The sequence below is a fragment of the Diachasmimorpha longicaudata genome, chromosome 2 (assembly GCF_034640455.1).
Source record: "Diachasmimorpha longicaudata isolate KC_UGA_2023 chromosome 2, iyDiaLong2, whole genome shotgun sequence".
Classification (NCBI taxonomy): domain Eukaryota; kingdom Metazoa; phylum Arthropoda; class Insecta; order Hymenoptera; family Braconidae; genus Diachasmimorpha; species Diachasmimorpha longicaudata.
This window is the reverse complement of record NC_087226.1, coordinates 4,214,077-4,236,323: the sequence shown is the minus strand read 5'-3', so window position 1 is coordinate 4,236,323 and position 22,247 is coordinate 4,214,077. Positions and strand designations below refer to the sequence as shown.

The following is a 22,247-nucleotide window of genomic DNA, read 5'->3' as shown; positions in this document are numbered from 1 at the left end:
TGGGTAAAAAGTTTTTTTTTCTTTTTTATGCTTAATAAAAAAAACATCATTGTAGAATACTTTAAAATATTTATTAACTTCTGTTATAGATATGAAATAAAATTTTTTTATAGAATATCACATAAAAATTCAAGATTATAATTCTACATGGCGTTCGAGAATTTTGGACTCGATAGTGGCGTGTAATTTTTCAACAGTTCGTGCATGTTTCTTTATATTGTGCTTTGTTGAGTTATCGGGATCGTATTTTTTCCCATTTCGTGCCGCTTCCAGAGCTGCCTCGGTGTGTAGATGACGCAACTTTAATAATCTAGTTTCGTAATGATGAAGTTCCTCCTAAAAAAAAATATCAATTATTGTTTTTCCAAATATTGTCGTAGAAAGGAAAAGTTTTCAGTTCAGAATGTTCAAATACTCGAATTATATTTATAAAAAATTCTTCTCATCATTTACAGCTCAATTTTGCCTTCTTTTTCTGAAATTCCGGGATAATTTTTCACCTGAAGTTCAGAAATTTTTCATAAAATTAAAAAAAAAACGATTTGATAAATCATAATCTCTAAAAATTCTCAATCTCATTATTTTTTATAGATAATGTACTACTCCTTTAAAAAATGACCTGATTTATAAAGATTTAATATTAATAAAATTCTGAATCAATTAATCAATCAAGTGGCCAATTAATTGATCGTTTGATTAATCGACTAATTAACCAATTAAGTGCCTAGTTTAGATTTCTGTCAGAAATCAATTTTTATCGAGACGAAATTTGATATTTTCCAATAACTAATTCATTGATTAAATTATCACTTTTAACGAGGCACGTTCATCTCTGGTGAATTGTGCTTGTTTTGCAATTCTCCATAAGCCCTCAACCTTCGGTTCCACGAATTCCTGATGATTTTTTCCTTGTGCAGTCAATCTATGAAGATTATCATATCCGCTTTTTATTTCCATGTGTTTTTCTCTGGTAAAATACAAAAAAAAATCATATGAAATTTAAAAACCAATAACCGGTATCAAAAACTAATTAATCATCTCAATTTACCTGAGTAAGTTTGCTTTAGCGATGTAATCAGCATTTTTTAGAGGCACTGCATTGGATTCTTCCTCTTTATGGTCAATTTCGTTCCACGTTTCATGTTCCTCGTCTACGCTATCTGGAAAATTATATTCTTATTATTTAATTGTTTAACAAATGCATATTTCATGAACCATCCATGCACTTTACTGTAAAATTAGAATCACCAGTTTAGATTTTTTTTTTAAACGAGAGACGTGACTTTCGATTAGTTTTTGATGAATATTTCGAAATATAGGAAAGATAGCAAAATATATATTGGAAGCTTTTGTGCAATGAATTGAGAGCTGTAATGAGTGTTATCACAAACTTTTTGCAATTGCCTTTAGATTCGGAGTTATCGTTAAAAAACTACTCAGTGAAAAATCAACTCATCTCGTTTTACCACTTAGTTATTGAATTTGTGGGAAGACATCAATATTGTTATAATTTTGGTTTAATTTAATGACAATAAAGTCATTGTTTTTTAATAATCCCGCGAATCTATGTTCTTACTAGGTAGAACAAATTGATATTTCAATGAAAATTCATTACTTTTATAGGCGTCGGGATCTGGACCGCCAACATCCTTCAAAAGACTCATGTATTCATCAACTTTTTCTTGATGATGAGTGAATTCCTCTTTCAGAGCTTCAAGTTCTTCACCTAGAATAAAGGAAACATTAATTCTTTTTCATATGAGTGAGTTTTTTCAAAATTAGTAAACGAATTAATTATCTAAATGTACTCTTGTGGTCAATTTTTATATAAAGAAACTATCTCGATTACCCACCATTCAGGAAAACTAAATAGTCATGAATTTGATTGGATAAACGAGAAAAGAATAATTTTAACCCTTTGACAGGAAATTTTTTAAACATATAATATACTAATAATATTGGGAGTTGCACCCTGCCGCTCCCCCTCAGGATTAGCGACAGGACGCAGTAAAAAATCATTTAACCCATCGTAATTAGACAACTCTCCAGAATAGAATTTTTTTAACTGTTGAAATATTTTTGTCATTTTTTTACCCATATTTTTATGAGCATTAAGTCAACATGTTTTTCTATATACTCAGTGCCAAAATTTACTGCCAATCAGCTGTCACGTATTGAAAAAGGCGTTAGCTTAGTGTTTATAAAATTGTATTCAACAAAATTACTAAAAATATTTTAACAATTACAAAGCGTTTTTTCCCAACAGTCGTCAAATTATGATGTACTAAGAAAACGATGTTAACACATGTTCAAATTTTCTTTGACTTTTCTCGTGACCTAACTTTGCAATTGTTGAGTCCTCCTGAGTGACGGTTAATCGAAATAAATTTTCGATAAAAATTGAATAAATAAATAATCAATTTAGACAACCTTCTGAAACCAACCGGTTGGAGAAAAATCCTACCTGTGAATCCAGCTTTCTCAGCTTTAGCCCACAGCTGGTTAAGGCGTTTATCTTCAAATACATCTTTGGCAACGTAGTTACTTCCGTCATTTAGGGGTTTATGGTGTTTAAGTAATGCGGGATCCTCACTGGCGACAAAGTGCTCCAATAAACCGTACGTACTCATAATACCTGTGACAATGCGATCATAAATAGCAAAATTTTGTCTCTATTCCATTGAAATTTTATTTATTACAACTACACGGGGAAAATAAAATAAAGAGAATTTCCTTTTTAACATCTAGTAAAATGGAACGATTATTGATTGGCTTAGCCAATAATTATTAATGATAATAGTGTATAATATTTAATTTCTTTAACGAAATATGTCGGCAGTTTCGTTGACCTGAAAACTTATTGTAGACGATAACAATGCAATTTACACTCTATCGGGAACCCACGGTAAAAATGAGGAATCAAAACGTTAAAACAATAGAATACTATTCTAATACGCAAGAATATGCAGCCAAAAATCTCTAAAAAAATCAGAGAATAATCGTCCACACATCTAAAACGCGTTAGAAGGCACAATTAGGAAATTTCCATCGGTCTTCGATTGGTCTATTTTTTCGATGAAACATATACATATATTATACATATTCTCCATAGGCTATTTTTTCTAGCTCAATTTTTTCTGGATTATTTTTGGTGTATTTGTTTGGTTACTTCTTCAAGAACTTATCTCCCTATAGGGATCAACGTAGCAACCGAATGATTGTCTATGAATGGTAGTGTACGTGGTGGGACAGAGTATGGATAATCCCAGTTAATGATAGTCGGGACACAGATACTTGAGGTAGTCCAAATGGGTTCCTGCTAATTTGTCTACACCGTAATTTCAGCGGAGGAGCAAATCTTCATCATTTCCATATACTGGAACCTTAATTATATCTTTAATTTTCTTTCCTACCTAAATGATGTACTTATAGGCTGTTCATAATTACCCTCATTAATGATTTTTTTTATTTTCGGCCAACCTTGTTACAAGAACCGAAAAACTGTTAGAATGTCTGGTCGAAGGTGATTAACAAAGTTTGAAAATAACCCTTCGAAAACTAATTGTATTTCGAATAATAAATTGCACCCAGAAAAACCAGCATAAAATTGTGGTATATCAAAATGAATTCATGTTGTATGACACCCATGAAGTTTCAAAAATTGATTACCGAAATTCCACCAGAACTCACCAATCAACTTTTTCCTAAGTCGAGCTTCTTCTAGTCCTTCTTTATCTTTTCCATCGGCTTGATAATGTTTATAAGCCAATTCTGCTTTTTCATGAAGTTTCAATTCACTGAACAATGATTGAAGTTTGGGATCAGTCAAACGCTAAAAAATTAATAATGATAATTAAAGCTCGTAAACCAACTCCTCCCAATTAAACTGGTAAGAAATTAATTATTGAAATGCCTTTTGTCACTTACATGTTTAGCCTTAGTCCATAATAAATTTAGTTTGGCCATTCTGTACGGTTTGTCCAGTTCCCGTATTGAGGTTGGAACTGGAATTTCCCCACCAGAAGCTGCTGGTACTTTTTTACCATTTTTATTAGACTTCGAGGCTTTATTAGCTTCCGCTGAGTACTTGTTCGCCGACGCACATTGACAAATCAATAAAATCAAACAAACGCTGATTACCAATCGAAATATTATCAATTTTGACATTTTTGTGAGATAAATATTGTCTGGTGGAGTCTGGTAGCTAGTCACTAACACGCAGACGACTCAGATTCATCGATACACCAACACATTTTTATTACACACAGACACATTTAATGTCTGCTGTCTACCAGGATCGTAAACCATTTCGTTCGTTTCCCGAAAGAATGTTTTGAGGATTATCCCCTGCCCTCTGTCTGGCAATAGCACAGCCCTAATGACGTACTAATATTCTGTCTCCGTCTTCGCCCGCAGCCTAATGGCGGGAAAATACGAACCGAGACGATTTGTCCAGGGATTAGCATTAACGTTTACTCGTACTCGAACAAATGACAATCACTATGATAGAACATCCATAGTGACGCTGGATATGGGGATTTTTGACGGGATTAGGAAATGCCCACGATTGAGAATTCCTATGATACTGGTCCTGAAATATCTCATGTTATGTCATCGATGCGATAATAAAAAAAAATATAAAATAAAAAAAATAATAAATAAAAAATGCGATTTATCGGAGAGAAACGAAGTCAGCCCAAGGTTACGCCATTAGTGGATACCCTGCGATTCTAACGTCACTTTGCAAAAATTACATTTGATTCTAATAAAATCCTTATTTTACTTGTTATTGCTATATATTTATATATTTATACGTTAAATTCTGAAATAATATATGCTGCGAAAATTTGATTAATTGTTTGATTTTATTTTTTTGTTCATGGAGAGCCTTGGCTCCTCCCTCTTCTCCCCCACCCCACTCTCAAAAATGGGCATTCAGGGAGACAATGAATTTAGTGTCGAAATGACAAATTATCGTCCTGTGGCGGAATCTGGTGCCAAAGATTGTCATGGAGATGGGCAGGAGTAGGGATAAATGCCGGTACTACCGGCGAGTCAACGAATCACAGCCGTTTCTCCCTTCCGTAGTCACCCCCACTACGCATAATGCCCAAACACAACCGACCCCCACCACTGCCATCGAGTGTTGGACTGAGAGGGGTCGAATATAAACCGATGTCGTCAGGTTTTCGGTTCATTGTGAAGTTGATCGTGGATCAAGCTTTGTAATTTGAGCAGTACGCTTTTGGGAAATAACTCAATGTCAAGTTCGTTTCATATCTTGTGTTTATAAACGTGATCGAGTTCCCGGATATTCACTAAATTTACTGGATTTTCAATCAATCTATTCTGTTCATTCGGAGTTTATTTAGTTCGATTTCGATTAAACGGTGTTTTATTCTAAAATTGATTGTGGATCAAGCTTCGTAAGTTGATAACTGCGCGGTTGGAAAATAATTCAGTGTACAGTTGACTTCATATTTTGTGTTTATAAACGTGATCGAGTGCCTGGACATTCACTAAATTTACTGGACTTTCAATCAATCTATTCTGTTCATTCGGAGTTTATTTAGTTCGATTTCGATTAAACGGTGTTTTATTCTAAAATTGATAGTGGATCAAGCTTCGTAAGTTGATAACTGCGCGGTTGGACAATAATTCAGTGTACAGTTGACTTTATATTTTGTGTTTATAAACGTGATCGAGTGCCTGGACATTCACTAAATTTACTGGACTTTCAATCAATCTATTCCGTTCATTCGGAGTTCGTTTAGTTCGATTTCGATTAAACGGTGTTAAAAGTGCATTGTCGTTGTGTCAGTGAAATTAAAAGCAGTATTTGGGACTGAAATAGTGACTTCTGCTGTCTATTGAAGGACTGGAGAACTTTCCAAGCATGGAGAGTAAGAAGATGAAAATTCTGCAGAACAAGACGCCGGTGCAACTTCTCCATGAGAAATTAGCGAGATGTGGTTCAAGTGCCCGCTACGAGTTGGTGTACGATTGGACAACAAGGCCCGTGAATGTCCCGAAATTCACCTGGGAAATCAAAGTCGGAGATCAAACGGCGTTTGGTACGGATAACAATAAAAAGAAGGCGAAACAAGAAGCAGCTCGGAATATGCTCATGCAACTATCCGATGATGTTGACATGTTGACAGCACTTCCAGCAAATACTGGCGAGAATATGCAGAATCATATTGGCAACTTGAGCGTAAGTGTTTATCAATTTCATATTAACTTTGTATCTTTTCGTCTGGAAAGCAATCTATTTCAATCTATTTTATTATTCATTCAAGATTTATTTTCGCGATTTTATTGATTAACCTTTGAAGGTGTTGATAATTAATATTTTGAAGAAGACGCGTCAATCTTATTTTCATCATCGAATCTAGTCCCCGGTTGCCCTTTAATTTTATTTAATTAATGTTTATAGTTAACATTTTATATACTTTATAATATATGGTAACTGATATCAAATTTGAAGCAACTCTGACCAAAAATTCAGATTTTAATTTTTGACCGCAATGAAAATGTAGTTTTTTCCATAAAACACTGTTACGTTCTAATTTTCAACTTTTTAAAGACAGAAGTAATAACTAAATTACGGGAAAATTACGATTTTAAATGCGACTGGCTTTTTTCTAAATTTCTCTCAACTTTTGTGAATTTTTCCTACAAAACTAATTTTTGAATTTACTAAAAGGGTAGTTACCTAAACAGGAAGTTCATTTTAAAATCATTTTAATTTCTGGAAAGAAGCTAGACATTTGGTCTCCGGTATTGGCTTCCTGAAAGGCCCATTGCACTTTTCATCTCCTTTGATAGAAACGGTGGGATTTTGCAAAATTAATTTTATGATAATATTATAGAAGAAAGGGGTTGTGATATTATTTTTTTATGTGATAGTAATTTTTAATGTGGGGACAAAGAATGCACGTGAGTTCCACCTGATGGTGCACCTCTGATTGTGAGGAAACTTAATTCACTCGGTGGTTTTTTATTAAATGAAGACTTTAAATTCACGTCAGTATATTTAGTTGACTTACTTGAAAATACTAAATGTAAGAACCGTCAAACATTTTTCTTTGAAAGATTAAGAGTCCCATCATTCTAAATTTATTATTCGAATTTGATGCTGACTTGTAGAAAGGACTCATCCTTTTGAAATCAGACCGTTGCTCTCCTTCTAAGACGCGATTTCCACTTTTTAGATTAAATTAGGAGTAATTTAATTACTCATTGAAATTTAATTCTAATTTAGATAGAGATAGATTGATGTGAAGATTTTCATTCTTTCGTAATTAAAATGAAACCCCCAAGAAAGTAAATGATTAATGAATGACTGTCTGGAAAGAATTCTTCTTTAATAGAATTAAATTCCCATAAGCAATTGGAAGGCTCTTCTAATTTAATCGAAACAGTGAAACTTAATGAACAAATCGGAAGTTCTTGCACCCTAAAATGTTGATTTTTCCAATTCTTATTTGTCCATCATGTTATACAATATGTAAACATTGTATAACAAACGCGAAAAACATCAAAATTCCATTATGTTGTGATACTTTCAAACAGTAATAAAAAGAAAATTTCCTCTGATATTTTTATTCCATAATACGATTAATTTGCAGCAGTAATTAATCGAAAAGAAAAGCAAGGCTCGCGTCATTATTTTAGTATCATTTATTACAAAAGTCAACTGAGTTAAATGGACTTTCCTCCCCCAGGAAAACATTCAAAACAAGTAATTCCATTATGACCACTTAAATTAAAAATAAAATTCTTAGTTCATTTAGCGTTTAATTCAAATAAAGAATATATTCCCGAAATTTCCATTTTTCCAGTTGAATCACGTAGAAATTATCCAGCACAATATTCTTCATAAAAATTGCCCTATTCGGTATTTACCCCACTCGGCTCATTCCCCCTCTTGTAGAACATCCCTCCAGCTCATCAGTTATTACCTCCTATACGGTCTCCAACCGCTAGCCAAACTTCTTCCAAAAGCTCAGCGCTACTACCATAATTATTTATAAACAATATCTCTACAATAAACAAAAAAGCACGTATTCCATGTTCCATTTATCACATACTCTCATTATTTTTCCAGATGTTTTGCTCACGAAACGAATTACCCCAACCGAAGTACGACGAAGACCTTGAGGATGGTCCAGCTCATAAACGAAGATTCTACTGGAATTGCGTTGTTGGTCAGCATCGAGAGGTGGGTGTTGCGCATTCAACGAAAGCAGCTAAGCAGTTGGCAGCCCAGGCAATGTATCTCACCCTTGTGGCATCAATGAACAACCCCAATGACGCCGATGTGCCCGACTACAAACTGAGCACCGAGACAATGACCTTGTGCAAAATTGAAAAATCAGAAAAATATGAACCCGAAGATGCCGAGGAAATGGAGATTTCAGGGAACGACAACTATTCACCAGCCTCTCCAGACCCGGTGGACTATGCCATAACCAGTGCAGATTCCGTACCAATGAGATCTCCGGGAAAAAGGGAGAGGACTGATGACAATAGCAATTCTGAAAATGAAGACTGCGATAACCTCAATAACTCTGTAATCGCAAGGTCCGACGATTTGCCGGTTGTAAAACGTCGCAGAAGCACGTCATTTAGTAGTGATGAGACCTTGGTGAAATACAATCCAGGGTTATCATCGTTCAACGACATGAGTAGTCCTGCTTCGCCTGAGGGGTATGATCGCGGTGAACACGTAATAGATCAAATGCATGAGGAAACCCGTCATCCTGAGGAGTTTGAGGAATCCAGTCGTCGTCAAGCCTCTGATGAAGATAATCATCATCTAGCGTCTGAGGAATCCCGTCATCCTGAGGAGTTTGAGGAATACAGCCGTCGTCAAGCCTCTGAGGACTACAATCGCCTTCAGCAGTTCGAGCAATACCATCGTCTCGAGGCCTCTGGGGACTACATTCCTCTTCAGGTTTTTGAGGAATCTCGTCATCCTGAGAAGTTTGAGGAATCCTGTCATTCTGAGGAGTTTGAGGAATCCCGTCATTCTGAGGAGTTTGAGGCATCCCGTCATTCTGAGGAGTTCGAGGAATCCCGTCATCCTGAGGCGTTTGAGGAATCCCGTCATCCTGAGGCGTTTGAGGCATCCCGTCATCCTGAGGAGTTTGAGGAATCCCGTCATCCTGAGGCGTTTGAGGAATCCCGTCATCCTGAGGCGTTTGAGGAATCCCGTCATCCTGAGGCGTTTGAGGAATCCCGTCATCCTGAGGCGTTTGAGGCATCCCGTCATCCTGAGGAGCTTGAGGAATCCCGTCATCCTGAGGCGTTTGAGGCATCCCGTCATTCTGAGGAGTTTGAGGATTCCCGTCATTCTGAGGATTTTGAGGAATCCCGTCATTCTGAGGAGTTTGAGGCATCCCGTCATTCTGAGGATTTTGAGGAATCTCGTCATCCTGAGGCGTTTGAGGAATCCCGTCATCCTGAGGAGTTTGAGGATTCCCGTCATCTTGAGGATTTTGAGGAATCCCGTCATTCTGAGGAGTTTGAGGCATCCCGTCATTCTGAGGATTATGAGGAATCTCGTCATTCTGAGGATTTTGAGGAATCCCGTCATCTTGAGGATTTTGAGGAATCCCGTCATTCTGAGGAGTTTGAGGCATCCCGTCATTCTGAGGATTTTGAGGAATCTCGTCATTCTGAGGAGTTTGAGGCATCCCGTCATTCTGAGGATTTTGAGGCATCCCGTCATTCTGAGGATTTTGAGGAATCTCGTCATCCTGAGGCGTTTGAGGAATCCCGTCATCCTGAGGAGTTTGAGGATTCCCGTCATCTTGAGGATTTTGAGGAATCCCGTCATTCTGAGGAGTTTGAGGCATCCCGTCATTCTGAGGATTATGAGGAATCTCGTCATTCTGAGGATTTTGAGGAATCCCGTCATCTTGAGGATTTTGAGGAATCCCGTCATTCTGAGGAGTTTGAGGCATCCCGTCATTCTGAGGATTTTGAGGAATCTCGTCATTCTGAGGAGTTTGAGGCATCCCGTCATTCTGAGGATTTTGAGGCATCCCGTCATTCTGAGGAGTTTGAGGCATCCCGTCATTCTGAGGAGTTTGAGGAATACAGTCGTCATCAAGCCTCTGAGGAATCCCGTCACCGTCAGGAGCTTGAGGAATACAACCGTCGTCAAGCCTTTGAAGAATTCCGTCATCGTCAGGAGCTTGAGGAATACAACCGTCGTCAAGCCGCTGAGGAATTCCGTCGTCGTCAGGAGCTTGAGGAATACAACCGTCGTCAAGCCGCTGAGGAATTCCGTCGTCGTCAGGAGCTTGAGGAATACAACCGTCGTCAAGCCGCTGAGGACTACAATCGCCGTCAGCAGTTCGAGCAATACCGTCATCTCCAGGCCTCTGGGAACTACATTACTGTTCAGATCCCTCAACAGTACATTCCTCTTCAGGTTCCTGAGGAAAACAGGCGTCATCAGACCTTTGAGGAGTATATGCGTCCTCAGGCTTTTGCGGGGGACTTTGTGTCTGATATGTATCAGATATCTCCTGTACCTGGGCTCCCTCAAGGGGTTGTTCGTATCCAGCGATACTATCCTCGTAAAGAAGAATCTGAGACTATACGAGTGATTGACTACGCCCAGCGTGTCGAAGCTGCTAGAATGCAGGCACATGCGAGTAATTATTCCTGGATGGCTGGAAGGCCTTACGATCCGAGAGCTCCTGAAAACATTTCTAACATCAATATTCAAGGACCTGAAATTCAACCTAATCTACAGCACAACATTCCAATGGGATATTTCAATTGTTCTACTCCACATCCTATCCAAGTTGCTGCTGATTCATCCACTCATCCAGCCTTCGGATCATATCGGGGGCAAGGAAACATGATATATGCACACTCTTTTGGTGATTTTCAACGATACCACGAGGGTAAATATCTTGATCATACAATCCATATAGATGATGATAGAAGCACAGCTACAACTTCTCCAGCGCCGATAAGTAACAATGATGAGGATGGCACTGAAGCTAGCAATTTATCCAGCATGGACGTGAGATCAGTTACTTCTGAAAACATGGAGCAGTCGTCAGAATCTTCTACGATATTAGAAGAGACTGATTTGTCGTTTGATTCCAGGTCTGATGTCAATTTTAGAGAACATTTCGCAGAGGATATGGAGTGCGGAGCAGATGACATATCAGCCGATACCGAATCCGATTCAGAGCTTTCGGTAGACGCGTTATCTGAGGATGACGACGAAGTATTGGATCGACCTGGGGATGACAAGGCGATTTATGAAAGAGGACGGTTAATAGTGAAAACAGGTAATTGGGTGTTTGAATTTGAGGACATATATGATGAGGACAAGGGACACTTTTTATTATATTTAATTTGTGCTCGTGATCGTGATGATTTGGAAGGCGAGTATCGTGATGAAACGATTGATGAGAGAAGTTTGTCGTCTGAAAATGACGAGGAAATGAGTGAAATTTCTTCAAGTTCGAGTGAGGATGAAGGGGAGAGGAGTAGTGATTATTCAGAGATGGGAAGTGATTATTCGGAGATGGGAAGTGATGGTTCAGAGATGGAAAGTAATGGTTCAGAGATGGAAAGTAATGGTTCAGAGATGGAAAGTGATAATTCAGAGATGGAAAGTGATGATTCAGAGGTGGGAAGTGATGATTTAGAAGTGGGAAGTGATGACACTGAATCGGTAGATGATGAACAGATTAGTCTGGAGAACAACGAGCCAGGTGATAGGAAAATCTCTGAGTTTTATTATTCGGTTCTGGCGAAGCATGGAGTAGACTTGAAACCAACAATTTGTAAACATGTTATTTCTTTGCTTCATCTAATGATGGCAAAGAATATCACTAAGAAACCAGAGGTTGCTGTGAGGGCGATGAAATCTTTGAGACACATTCTTGCAATCATTGATCTCCATTTAGCGGCCGTAATGGTGAAAAAATGGGATGGAGAGTATCTTGTTGTTGCCCACATTGATTCCATGTCTCGTATTATTGAGATGAAGAGGCACCGCAATGTACATGTGGCTATTAGAGATGTCCTTTTCAACGTTCTCATTAGGCTTAATGCATTATTACGATAATTTTTCGATGAATTTCTAGTTCATTGTAGAGAGAAGTGATACAAGTCTTGGTATTGATTTTCAATTGAGTTAGGGGGAAATTAATAGCCCAATGTCGAAAAGATAGACGAAGATTACTCAGCAAATTGGTTGACGAGAGAATTGACTTGAATATTTTTTTTTATTTAACTGTTCACACTTTATTTGCTCAGGGGATGGACAGGATCATTAGACATATCATTAAGGATTGGTAGATTATTGGAGGGCGACTAGCAATCTTGCGAATTTGTAAGGGGAGGCATTAAAAACGGTGAAAAATGGAGAGAATTTTATAATTAATTTGAAAGAAATGTACTACAGGTGTTATGGAATTTCAATGATAATCGAATATTGTCGTGTATTTGAAGGATTAAGTTTTTGTGTTAAGTATAAGATCTAGTTTTTCATAATGTAAATGTAAATAATAAACACCTGTAAATAATAAACACCTGTAAATAATAAACATCTATATTACCCGATTTGAATTGATTTATTGTAAAGATAAAAAGTGGAAGGGAACCTGCAGTAGGTTGTTTCAGGGGATTTCCCTGCTGCCAAATGTCATTTATACAGATTTATTTATTATGAATTGAACAATGCTCATACTCAATTTTTATTACAATAACATCTTTCCTTCCTTCCGCATTTATGATTATAGCACATGAAGATGTGATTACAAGATACAGATTGTAAAATTCTAAAAACTTCATTCATAGCATTATTTAAATTAAATTTCGGAAGGTATTGGCATTTTTAATAAATATTTCTTCTTATAAACAAATAATAAAATTTCTATTTTAGAAGGTAAATTATCTTTGACGAAGTGCCAAAAAATTGCACGATTTTGTATGTCTAATAATGGAAAATTCGGATTCCAATTTTTGACTACAGCGAAAATTTCAATTTTTCCATAAGACGCTGTGGCAAGATCTGATGTAAAACTTTTTTTGGGAAATTAAGAAGCATTTATTAAATTTAAGAAAAAATCGCGATTTAATTGTGATCGAGTTGTCTGAAAATTTATTGTAGTTTTCCATATTTTTTGAAGTTCACTGAAAGAGTAGGGCTATTTTAGAAAATCTATTGAGAACATGTGTTTACAATGAACATAAAAATTCAGTGAACTGGCAGCATTAATCGGACTCCTTGTAATATGTTCAATAAAAGTTACATTTACTTTGACGTTTTTCTCTTCATCCATCTTGCTCCAATAATTACATATTATTACCTCTTCTTTTTTTCGTTCTCATTATCGTTATTTCCATCTAGTGTCTCCACTCTAGGCATTAGATTATAAAATTTCTAATTAATATAACTCGATGCAAGCATTCAGATGAAGGATCGCACCAGTAATGCACCTCGATTATTAAAACCTTTAATTACGTCCACGTTTCGAGTATTTTCCTTTGTTGTTCTTCGCATTTCCACAGTTACCTCCTGTTTTTCAAATGTTTGGGGTATTCTCTGACGTTGGACTCGTGCAACTATATGATTCTGAACTCTCAACAGTTGCATTTATAAACTTTTGTCAGAGACTATACGGGAAACTCTAACGCATTTCCTGAACTAGTGTATTTTTAAGAGTTCTAGGGAGAATATTTCAATCTAATTAACATGAATAATAGCAATAATAATAACCACAATAATAATCATGGTTAATAATAATAATCATATCATAAACAATTTGAACTTTAGTGGTTTAATCTAGTGAAAACATGGCGGTCATAGGGACCCTACGTTGTTACTAGAGGGCTCGAAGTTACGTTTAGAATTTAGGTTATGTTAGTTTCATTTGGTGTTGTGGCTTGGTACATCGCGAGATCTTTCCTCAGCAATTGATTCATCAAAATTGACACAAACAATAGAAAAATCTATAAAATGCCAACTGCAGATAAGAGGAAAGGTGACGAGATTCTTGCTCTCGTACCCGCATCAAAGAGGACAAAGAATGAAGTGGTGTTTAGTAGCAGAGAAAAGGCTGTTATTCAGAATGTAAGTGGATCCCATCTACCGAGCATAATTTTCCGGAATAACTCCATAAATTAACTGAAACTCAATGATATTTTAGGGTCCACCACGAACTTCCGCCTTAATTGCACCGATAATGCTTTTGGAGGGTCATCAGGGTGATATTTTTTCATTGGAATTTCACCCGGAAGGACAGTATCTCGTGTCTACAGGTTTTGACAGGCAAATTTGTAAGTTAATGATCAAACGTAATGAGAAGCTTTCATTTAGTTTTTTGTATTTATCGAATTTTTGATCAATTTACTTTTCTAACTGTAATAATAACTTCTTTGGTCTTATAACTTGTGTGTTACACCTCCTCCTTCTGCTCTTTTCTGTATCTATAAACCTATAAAGACTTCAGTATTAGTTTTAAATTTTGGTTATTTTTTAGAACATTGATCAGTACATTAGTTGTTTGTTGCTTCGAGTAAATTGACTTTTCTAATTACAGACAAAATAACTTTTTGATTTTCATGAAAGTGAATTTCTGACACGCAATTATAATATATAAATTTTGTAGTACAACTAGTTAGATTTTTTGTCGAGTGTCAGAGATATTTATATTACGAACTGAAATGGTTTTTGGAATTGTTGCAGTTATTTGGAATGTCTACGGTGAATGCGAAAATATTGGAGCAATGTCTGGTCATAGTGGTGCAGTGATGGAGATCCACTTCAGTTCTGATGGAAATCTTTTATATTCAGCCAGTACTGACATGACACTGGGATTGTGGGATATAATAGCAGGAACGAGAATAAAAAAACTCAAAGGTCATACGTCTTTTGTTAATTCAGTTTCTGGTGCACGCAGAGGACCAACGCAATTGTGCTCGGGAAGTGATGACAGTACAATTAGAATTTGGGATCCACGAAAAAGAGGACAATGTTATACTTTAAATAATACCTATCAGGTGAGTTTCATAATTTATTTTTACATGTCTCAGGAATAGAATAAATGTAAGTCCATTCTCACAAGAAAGACATTTTTTTGTTACATCTGGGAAAATTCTAGCCATTATTGTTCATTCAATTGAATTGAATATCACACAATTAAATTGATTGAATGTCAACGTCACTGAAAAATTGATTTTAAGGTTTCAGTTTTAAGTGAAATAAAAAAAATATTCTTGACATCATTTACTCTACTCTACAATTATAAGTGGTTATTTACCAGATATATTCACTAATCAAAGCTCGTTCAACATGTTCAAACCATTGAGACTTTTATTTATTTTAGGTAACAGCAGTCACATTCAATGATACAGCTGAGCAAGTCATTAGCGGTGGAATTGACAATGACATCAAAGTATGGGATTTACGAAAAAATTCAGTTCTGTACAAATTGAAAGGTCACTCCGATACTGTCACTGGCATCAGCTTGAGTCCAGATGGCTCGTACGTACTATCAAATTCCATGGATAATACTTTGAGAATTTGGGATGTTCGGCCATTTGCACCATACGAAAGATGTGTTAAAATGTTGTCTGGTCATCAACACAATTTTGAAAAGGTAAAGGAATTTTCATCGAGTTTTTAGTTTCAAAATTTTATTTTACTTTACTCCAAGAATTTTTCATTCTCTATTCACGAACTGATGTTCCTCTTGATTATAGAATAAGGATTTTGGGAGCTCTGAATTTCCGCAGAAGCCCAAGAAAATCGTTCACAAAATTATGTCGACTGTTTCTTCTTAAATTATCACTTATCACTTATCATATTTAGACGGTCCTGTCCGGAGGTGCAATCAGCCTCTCGGCCATTTTACACCCTGCCTTCAGGCAGCCGTCTAGTCGCTGGTATCGAGTATTTGTGCCCTACGAGCTAACTCATAGAGCCCCTTGATCCCGTCCCTGTCGACACGTATATCTATGCAAGTAGACCCGAAGACATTCCATCTGGCTTCATCGAGTCCGCTGCATCTTGTGCATAGGTGAAGAGGATCCTCCTCTGTCAACCCGCATCTTTTGCATAGGGGGTCAGTCCCCTTACCTATCCTTGATAAGTACAGAGCCAGGGGCCAGTGTCCAGTGATAAGGCCCACTATAGTACGGAGCTTAACCCTGTTTAGGCCCAACAGGGTCTCTGCCAACTTCCTAGTGGGTTCTCCTAGGAGGGATTTCGTGTGCTTGGCACCCGTCTCCGAGTCCCATCTCTCCACGACCCTCCTATCCGCACGTTCCTTGACCAGGACCTTCACAAAATCGGTGTGCACGCCTACGTGCTCCACCTCCCCCTGAAAGCCCCTGCAACTACCGTTCTTTGCTAGCTCATCGGCTTTTTCGTTGCCTTTGATGCCAGCGTGGCCCGGAATCCAGGCCACCTCGAGCCGATTATTTACGGCAATTTCCTCCATCAGCTCGACGCATTCACTCACCAGTTTAGAACAACACTCATACCTGAGTATTGCCCTAAGCGCGCGCCTGCTATCTGAGTAGATGAAGATCTTTTTGCCCCTGTCCCCTCTCTCCAGGATCATCCTGGCGCAGGCTCTTAGGGCAGCTAGCTCAGTCTGGAGCACGGTTGCGTGTGAGTCCAGCCCAATGGTCCTCGCTATTGCGGGCCCCTCTGACCAGACCCCCGCACCTGCCCGTCCGCTCACCCGTGATCCGTCCGTATACCAGACTAGTCCACGGGGCGGCACCCAGTCCGCATCCTTTCCTGACGGGGTTTCCCCCCGTCCGAGATTGACCGAGAACTTTCTACGAAAGTGCCATCGGGGTCTGCAGGCGTCAGCACCGCGCGACAGTAGCTCTTCCAGCTCTCCGTCCGCGCGGAGGACACTAGCATGCCCATTCCTAGCTCCTTTCCATGTTCCCTGTAGCCGCAGCCTTGCGGCCGCTCTTGTTGCCTCCTCCCTTATAATTAGGTGTGGAGGTTGCATAAAGAGCAGAGCCTCCAACGCTGAGCTGGGGGTCGTTCTGAGGGCCCCTGTTATGCCCAGCATCGCAAGCCTGCCTATTTTGTCCACCGCTTTCCTGTGGCAGGCCTTGTTCAGGGCTGTCCACCACACTGCGGCTGCGTATGTTAGCTGTGGGGTCATAATGGCCGTGTAGATCCATTTGACCATCTTCGGCCTTAGACCCCATGTGCTTCCAAACATTCGCCTGCATGCCCAGTATGTCATGGTGACCTTGCTAGTCTGCATGGCGATGTGCTTTTTCCAGCTGAGCTTCTCGTCGAGCCAAATACCTAGGTATTTGACCTCACTCGAGAATTCCAGCATTGTGTTATAAATGGAGGGAGCTTTAACAGCACCCCTCCTTCTACGTGTGAAGTGCACCATCTCCGTTTTGCCTGGGTTTACCCTTAGGCCCTTCGATGTGCACCACTGCTGAACATAGTCCAGCGCCTTTTGCATCTTGCTGTGTAGCATGCCCGTGTTCCTGCTAGTTACCAGCAGTGCCACATCATCTGCATATGCGACTGTCCTTACCCCCAGTTCCTCGAGTCCAGTGAGGAGGCCGTCAACAACGAGGAGCCATAGCAGAGGAGAGATAACCCCCCCCTGCGGGCAGCCCCTCCCTGCCGCAGCCCTTACCTCACTGTCCCCAAGGGTGGAGTGGACAACTCTTGATCGGAGCATGGCGGCTATCCATTTGATGATCGAATCCTCGATCCCAAACGCTGCCGCAGCTTTCTCCATTGTATCAAAGGCGGTATTGTCGAAGGCCCCTTCGATGTCTATAAAGACGCCAAGGGTGTCCTCCCCCCTTTCCTTCGCATTTTCTATTGTGCCTACCAGGTGGTGCAGCGCAGTCTCAGTCGATCTGCCAGCTTGGTAAGCATGTTGTGAGGGGCATATCTGATTAATTCTCAGTGCCCCCTCCTTAATGTGCCTATCGACCAGCCTTTCCAGCGTCTTCAGTAAGAAGGAGCTCAGGCTGATCGGTCTGTAGGCTTTCGCGTTGTCGTAGCTGCATTTACCCGGTTTGGGGATAAAGACAACCCTGACTTCCCGCCACCTGCCTGGCACATAGCCCAATGCTAGGCAGGCCCTGAATGCCGGTATCAGTCTGCGCAGGAGCAATGGCCCCCCTCTTCGCAAGAGGGCCGGATGTATCCCATCCGGACCTGGACTCTTGTACATTTCGAAGGAGTCCACCGCCCATTGCAGCCTGTCCAGCGTTACTATTCGTGCGGCTAGCTCCCAGTCGGGATTGCCGCTTCCTGTTCGCTTCCAGTCCACTTCCAGGCACTCTCCTGGAAGCTCAATAATAGAGTCCGGGAAATGCGCGCGAACCAGATGCTCAAGGACCTCTCGCGGTTCTGTGATGGTCTCTCCGCTTTCCAGCGTGATTCCACCCAGCCGTTGTGAAGGGCCCCCCGAGAAGACCCTGCGAAGCCTGGAGATGCCTGAAAGCGCCTCCAGTTCCTCACAGTATGTCCTCCAGGTGAGCTCCTTTGATCGTTTTATGAGCCTCTTGTACTCTCTCTGCACATTTCTGTACAGAGTCCAGTCTTCGGCCCTCTTCGATTTGTGCGCTCGGTTTCCGAGCCTCCTGGACTGGCTTCTCAGCCTGTCCAACTCACGGCTCCACCAAGGCACTTTTTTACCCTTCCTGCAACGTCTAGCCGGGCATGCCGTCTCAAAAGACTCAGTTAGGGCAACGTGGATTCTTTCCACCTCGTCCTCTAACCGGTCCTCCCTGCAGGGCCTGACGCGTCCAACCCCGAGCCTTTCCTCCAGGTTCCTCTCGAAGGAGTCCCAGTCGGTGGCCCTTGGGTTTCTGCGCAGGCGGTCCTGCTGCGGTTGGGCACAGCCCTCTATGCTAAATCTGATGCGTCGATGGTCAGAGAGTGTGTCCTCCCGGTCCACCCTCCAGTCCCTGCATCGCCTCGCCAGCCGGCGGGTGCACATGGTTACGTCAATGATACATTGACAGCGAGAAGTGACGAACGTGGGCCTCGAGCCCCTGTTTAGGATCTCCAGGTCCACGTCTGCCATAAATTCCAGGAGAGCAGTGCCCCTGTCATTACATCTTTCGCTGCCCCACACCACGTTCTGCGCGTTTGCGTCACAGCCTATGATGAGTGGCAACTTTCTAGCTCTGCAGTGATTCACCAGATCACGCAGCTCATTGGTAGGTGGTGGTGTCGGCGAGTCATGTGGGAAGTAAGCCGAGCAGAAAACTATGTCCTCCGCACCGGCCTCCCCCCGAAGTCTCACGACAACCGCCACCAAGTCTCTGTGGCAGAAGTTGGCCATTCCCCTAGCTCCGCACGCTCTTTTGACAGCAATGCAGGCCCTGGGGCCCAGGTCGCCCCGAGCATAGAATAGCTCCACCTCGCCTCCAGATAGGCCTTTTACCGAGCCACCGTGTTGCCAGGGCTCTTGTATGAGGCATATGTCTGTATGCTCTACTGCTAGGCTGCGACTCAGCAGGGCAGTCGCAGCCTTGCAGTGCTGCAAGTTAATCTGGGAGCAGTGGACTAGCAGAGAGCCTAAGCCGTCTCCCTGCATATTGCCCTTTGCTCCTTCCCCCCTTATCCCCCTGGCCATTGGTGGGCCGTTAGGCAGGGTCGCCTGGAGGCGCCCTAACCTGCCCTGAGTGGGATGAGCCCGGCAGGGCCCAGTTGAGGGTCCCTTGAGACCCCCTCCCAGTTCCCGCCGCGCCCCCTCTCACCAGAGGCGGCCTTCCTCTTCGGCCCTTCGTGCGCCCGCTCAGCGGAGGCCTTGCAGGGGCAAGGGGGTCCCTCTGTAAGAGGGAGCCTTCCTCGCTCTCCTTTTCCTTCCCCTCCTGGGCGCCTTCCCCGGCAGTTCCTGGGGCACTCACCGAGCCACTAGGACCCTTAGGCGCTCCCTCCTGCCCTCCCCCCTCCCCTGCGATCCCTGACTCCCCTTGGTCGGCGATCACTTTCCCCGGGCCTGGCTGCGCCTGGGGCGCCTTTCCCCCCGCCGCTCTCCGCTGGGTCTCGTAGAAACGAGCCCGGCCGAGGCAGTAGAAAGGGGCCATCCCCATGCCCTTCAGGGCCTCCAGAGATTTGGGGTCAACACCCAACACCAGGTTGAGCCCCTCCTCCCCACTCCGGCAGTCCCAGACCCTCCACTTGCCTGTGGTGAGGGCCCTGTTCTGCTTTCTCAACCTCTCAAGAGCCACAGCCGCTCCTACGGGTTTTCCCGGGAGAAAGGCTGTGACTCTGATCAGTTTTTGGAGCGCTTCCTTATCCATCATGATAAGGGAGGCCCCTTCCCAGGGTGCCAGGGTGGGCACCACGGACTTCAGCCACTCTCTTGACTGACCGTCCGTGCATGCCACCCACAGCACGCCATCGTCAAACCAGTGGCCGTCAAAGCTCGGGAGCTGACCTTCCATGTCAGTCTCAAACAGTGACGCCACTAGCGCCTCCTGAACCAGGTCGGCTTGCTCCCTCGTCAGAGACAGCTCAGGATGGCCAGTTGGCACTAAGGCCACCCTGCCGCCACCCTTCGCCGCCTCTCTGAAGGAGGTTGCCCCCAGTCCTTCCATGGCCCTCAACTTTTTCGTGGGCATGGCCACATCGGGGGGAGTGGATCCTGAGGACCTGGGCCTCTTGGGCCCTGTCCCCTGTTCCTCCTTATCCCTGGACGCGGTCTCTACCTGCGGAGATTGCTGATCCTCTTCTTAAATTATGATAATTATTTTGTGATTATGATGATCATCTGATGTAATGAATCAAATCGTTCGCAGTGTCGTTTAGATTTCGTTCGTATTTATTTTTTACAATGAGTATTGGAAACGATCGAAAATAATTACTGAAACTAATCGTCATAGACGAGGAAATTTTGTTTTGTTAATTTATGAAATCAGGTACTTCATGTTTTTACCGAAAAATGGTGTTCAATGTTGTTTAGCTTTATCACAGAATTTAATAGAATTTGTAAAATTATTCTTATTATATTATTATTTATTTACAGAATTTGTTGAGGTGTGCTTGGTCTCCAGACGGTAGTAAAGTCTCATCGGGTTCCTCTGATCGATTCCACTATATTTGGGACACAACGAGCAGACGAGTTTTGTACAAATTGCCCGGTCACAACGGATCTGTCAACGATGTAGACTTCCACCCGAAAGAACCCATTGGTAAGGTGTCAATAATGATTTATTTTTTTAGATATATCGCAAAACTCAGGGGTACGCCCTCTTTAAGAAACTTCCTTGGTAAATTTGGAGAGTATAGAGTGGGGGAAAATAAAAATAAATAAAATACTAGAAAGTCAAGAGGTGCATTGACATCTCAAAATTTAATTTTCGGAAACCGATAAATCATTTAGATTACTTTTTCCAATCTCCATTGGAATAAACTTTTGAATTATATTGTCTTGGAATTTACCCCCTTCAAAATCCTTAATAATTGTGTAAATTATGTTTTTTTTTTTCATTTCAGTTTGCTCTGGATCGAGTGATAAACAAATATATTTGGGAGAAATTGAGGCATGAATTGATCAATGAGAGAGATATGTGTGGGATTTTGCAGATAGAGATACGTGGAAGGACTGCGAATATTTCAGGGACGTGATGAAATAAATTAGAATCTTTATAAGAACTTTGATGTATATATTTATTCAATTTCCTCGTCATGTATGGTATACTATTGGATGGATACTGGTGGAGTATTGCTGACGTTTTGTTAATATTACATTAATCAGTAAATATCATTATTTATCATTCATTTTTAACGGACTTTGTTGCGAATTGTTGCCGCCACTTGCAACAAATTCTTGCGAGAACCTGCAACCATCTATCTCCCGGAGGCCTTCTGCAAATAAAAAGAAAATTTTATTCAACAAAAATTGTTTTTTTTTCTTATATGTAGCTTGCTTGGCATTAATATCTATTTTTTAACTTTTCATTCATCATTCAGAGAAAAGCCAAAGGTTTGTCCCCGATAAAAATTTGAAAAAAAACGAGAATATTGAGCAGAATTCAAAATAAAATTTTGGACATGTTTTATCAATTATGACATCAATGTCCTGTAAAATTTTGAATACAGTCTCAACTCCAATTTTAAACATAAGCCATGAAAATGATCAGCATTTCTATGGGGTAATATCGAATACTGGCTGCATCCAATGACTTACTTCATAATTTACGGATCAGCCATTCCAGAATTGTGGTAAGTTTAATAACGAAAT

General features: G+C 40.8%; 3 protein-coding genes across 4 annotated transcripts; 2 read left to right on the top strand and 1 right to left on the bottom strand.

Moving 5' to 3' along the window:
* Positions 1-49: 49 nt before the first annotated feature.
* LOC135172886 (alpha-2-macroglobulin receptor-associated protein) lies at positions 50-4,323 on the bottom strand. Its single transcript, XM_064139372.1, has 7 exons — positions 3,928-4,323; positions 3,691-3,832; positions 2,465-2,635; positions 1,616-1,726; positions 1,049-1,160; positions 811-967; positions 50-336 (listed from the first exon to the last, which is right to left on the bottom strand). The coding sequence occupies exons 1-7, from the start codon at positions 4,165-4,167 to the stop codon at positions 136-138; spliced, it is 1,134 nt and encodes a 377-aa protein (XP_063995442.1). The 5' UTR covers positions 4,168-4,323; the 3' UTR covers positions 50-135.
* Positions 1,626-13,306, top strand: LOC135172883 (filaggrin-like). 2 transcript variants are annotated; one of them, XM_064139368.1, is made up of 4 exons: positions 1,626-1,762; positions 4,886-6,214; positions 8,111-10,925; positions 11,134-11,378. In XM_064139368.1, the coding sequence occupies exons 2-4, from the start codon at positions 5,897-5,899 to the stop codon at positions 11,229-11,231; spliced, it is 3,231 nt and encodes a 1,076-aa protein (XP_063995438.1). In that variant the 5' UTR covers positions 1,626-1,762; positions 4,886-5,896; the 3' UTR covers positions 11,232-11,378. The 2 variants fall into 2 exon arrangements, with proteins under 2 accessions (XP_063995438.1, XP_063995437.1); XM_064139367.1 differs by having other exon boundaries at positions 8,111-13,306.
* Positions 13,307-13,902: 596 nt separating this feature from the next.
* Positions 13,903-21,658, top strand: LOC135173186 (U5 small nuclear ribonucleoprotein 40 kDa protein). The gene is made up of 6 exons (XM_064139910.1): positions 13,903-14,116; positions 14,193-14,322; positions 14,732-15,045; positions 15,372-15,644; positions 21,030-21,195; positions 21,500-21,658. Exons 1-6 carry the CDS (start codon positions 14,003-14,005, stop codon positions 21,550-21,552), a joined length of 1,050 nt encoding a protein of 349 aa, XP_063995980.1. The 5' UTR covers positions 13,903-14,002; the 3' UTR covers positions 21,553-21,658.
* Positions 21,659-22,247: the final 589 nt, after the last annotated feature.

Coding starts and splice junctions, on each gene's coding strand:
- LOC135172886 (XM_064139372.1), bottom strand. CDS start 4,167: ATGTCAAAATTGATAATATTTCGATTGGTAATCAGCGTTTGTTTGATT. Junction 3,833..3,927: donor TATGGACTAAGGCTAAACAT/GTAAGTGACAAA, acceptor TTAATTTTTTAG/CGTTTGACTGATCCCAAACT. Junction 2,636..3,690: donor ACTTAGGAAAAAGTTGATTG/GTGAGTTCTGGT, acceptor GCATTGTCACAG/GTATTATGAGTACGTACGGT.
- LOC135172883 (XM_064139367.1), top strand. CDS start 5,897: ATGGAGAGTAAGAAGATGAAAATTCTGCAGAACAAGACGCCGGTGCAA. Junction 6,215..8,110: donor ATCATATTGGCAACTTGAGC/GTAAGTGTTTAT, acceptor TTATTTTTCCAG/ATGTTTTGCTCACGAAACGA.
- LOC135173186 (XM_064139910.1), top strand. CDS start 14,003: ATGCCAACTGCAGATAAGAGGAAAGGTGACGAGATTCTTGCTCTCGTA. Junction 14,117..14,192: donor AAAAGGCTGTTATTCAGAAT/GTAAGTGGATCC, acceptor ATGATATTTTAG/GGTCCACCACGAACTTCCGC. Junction 14,323..14,731: donor AGGTTTTGACAGGCAAATTT/GTAAGTTAATGA, acceptor GAATTGTTGCAG/TTATTTGGAATGTCTACGGT.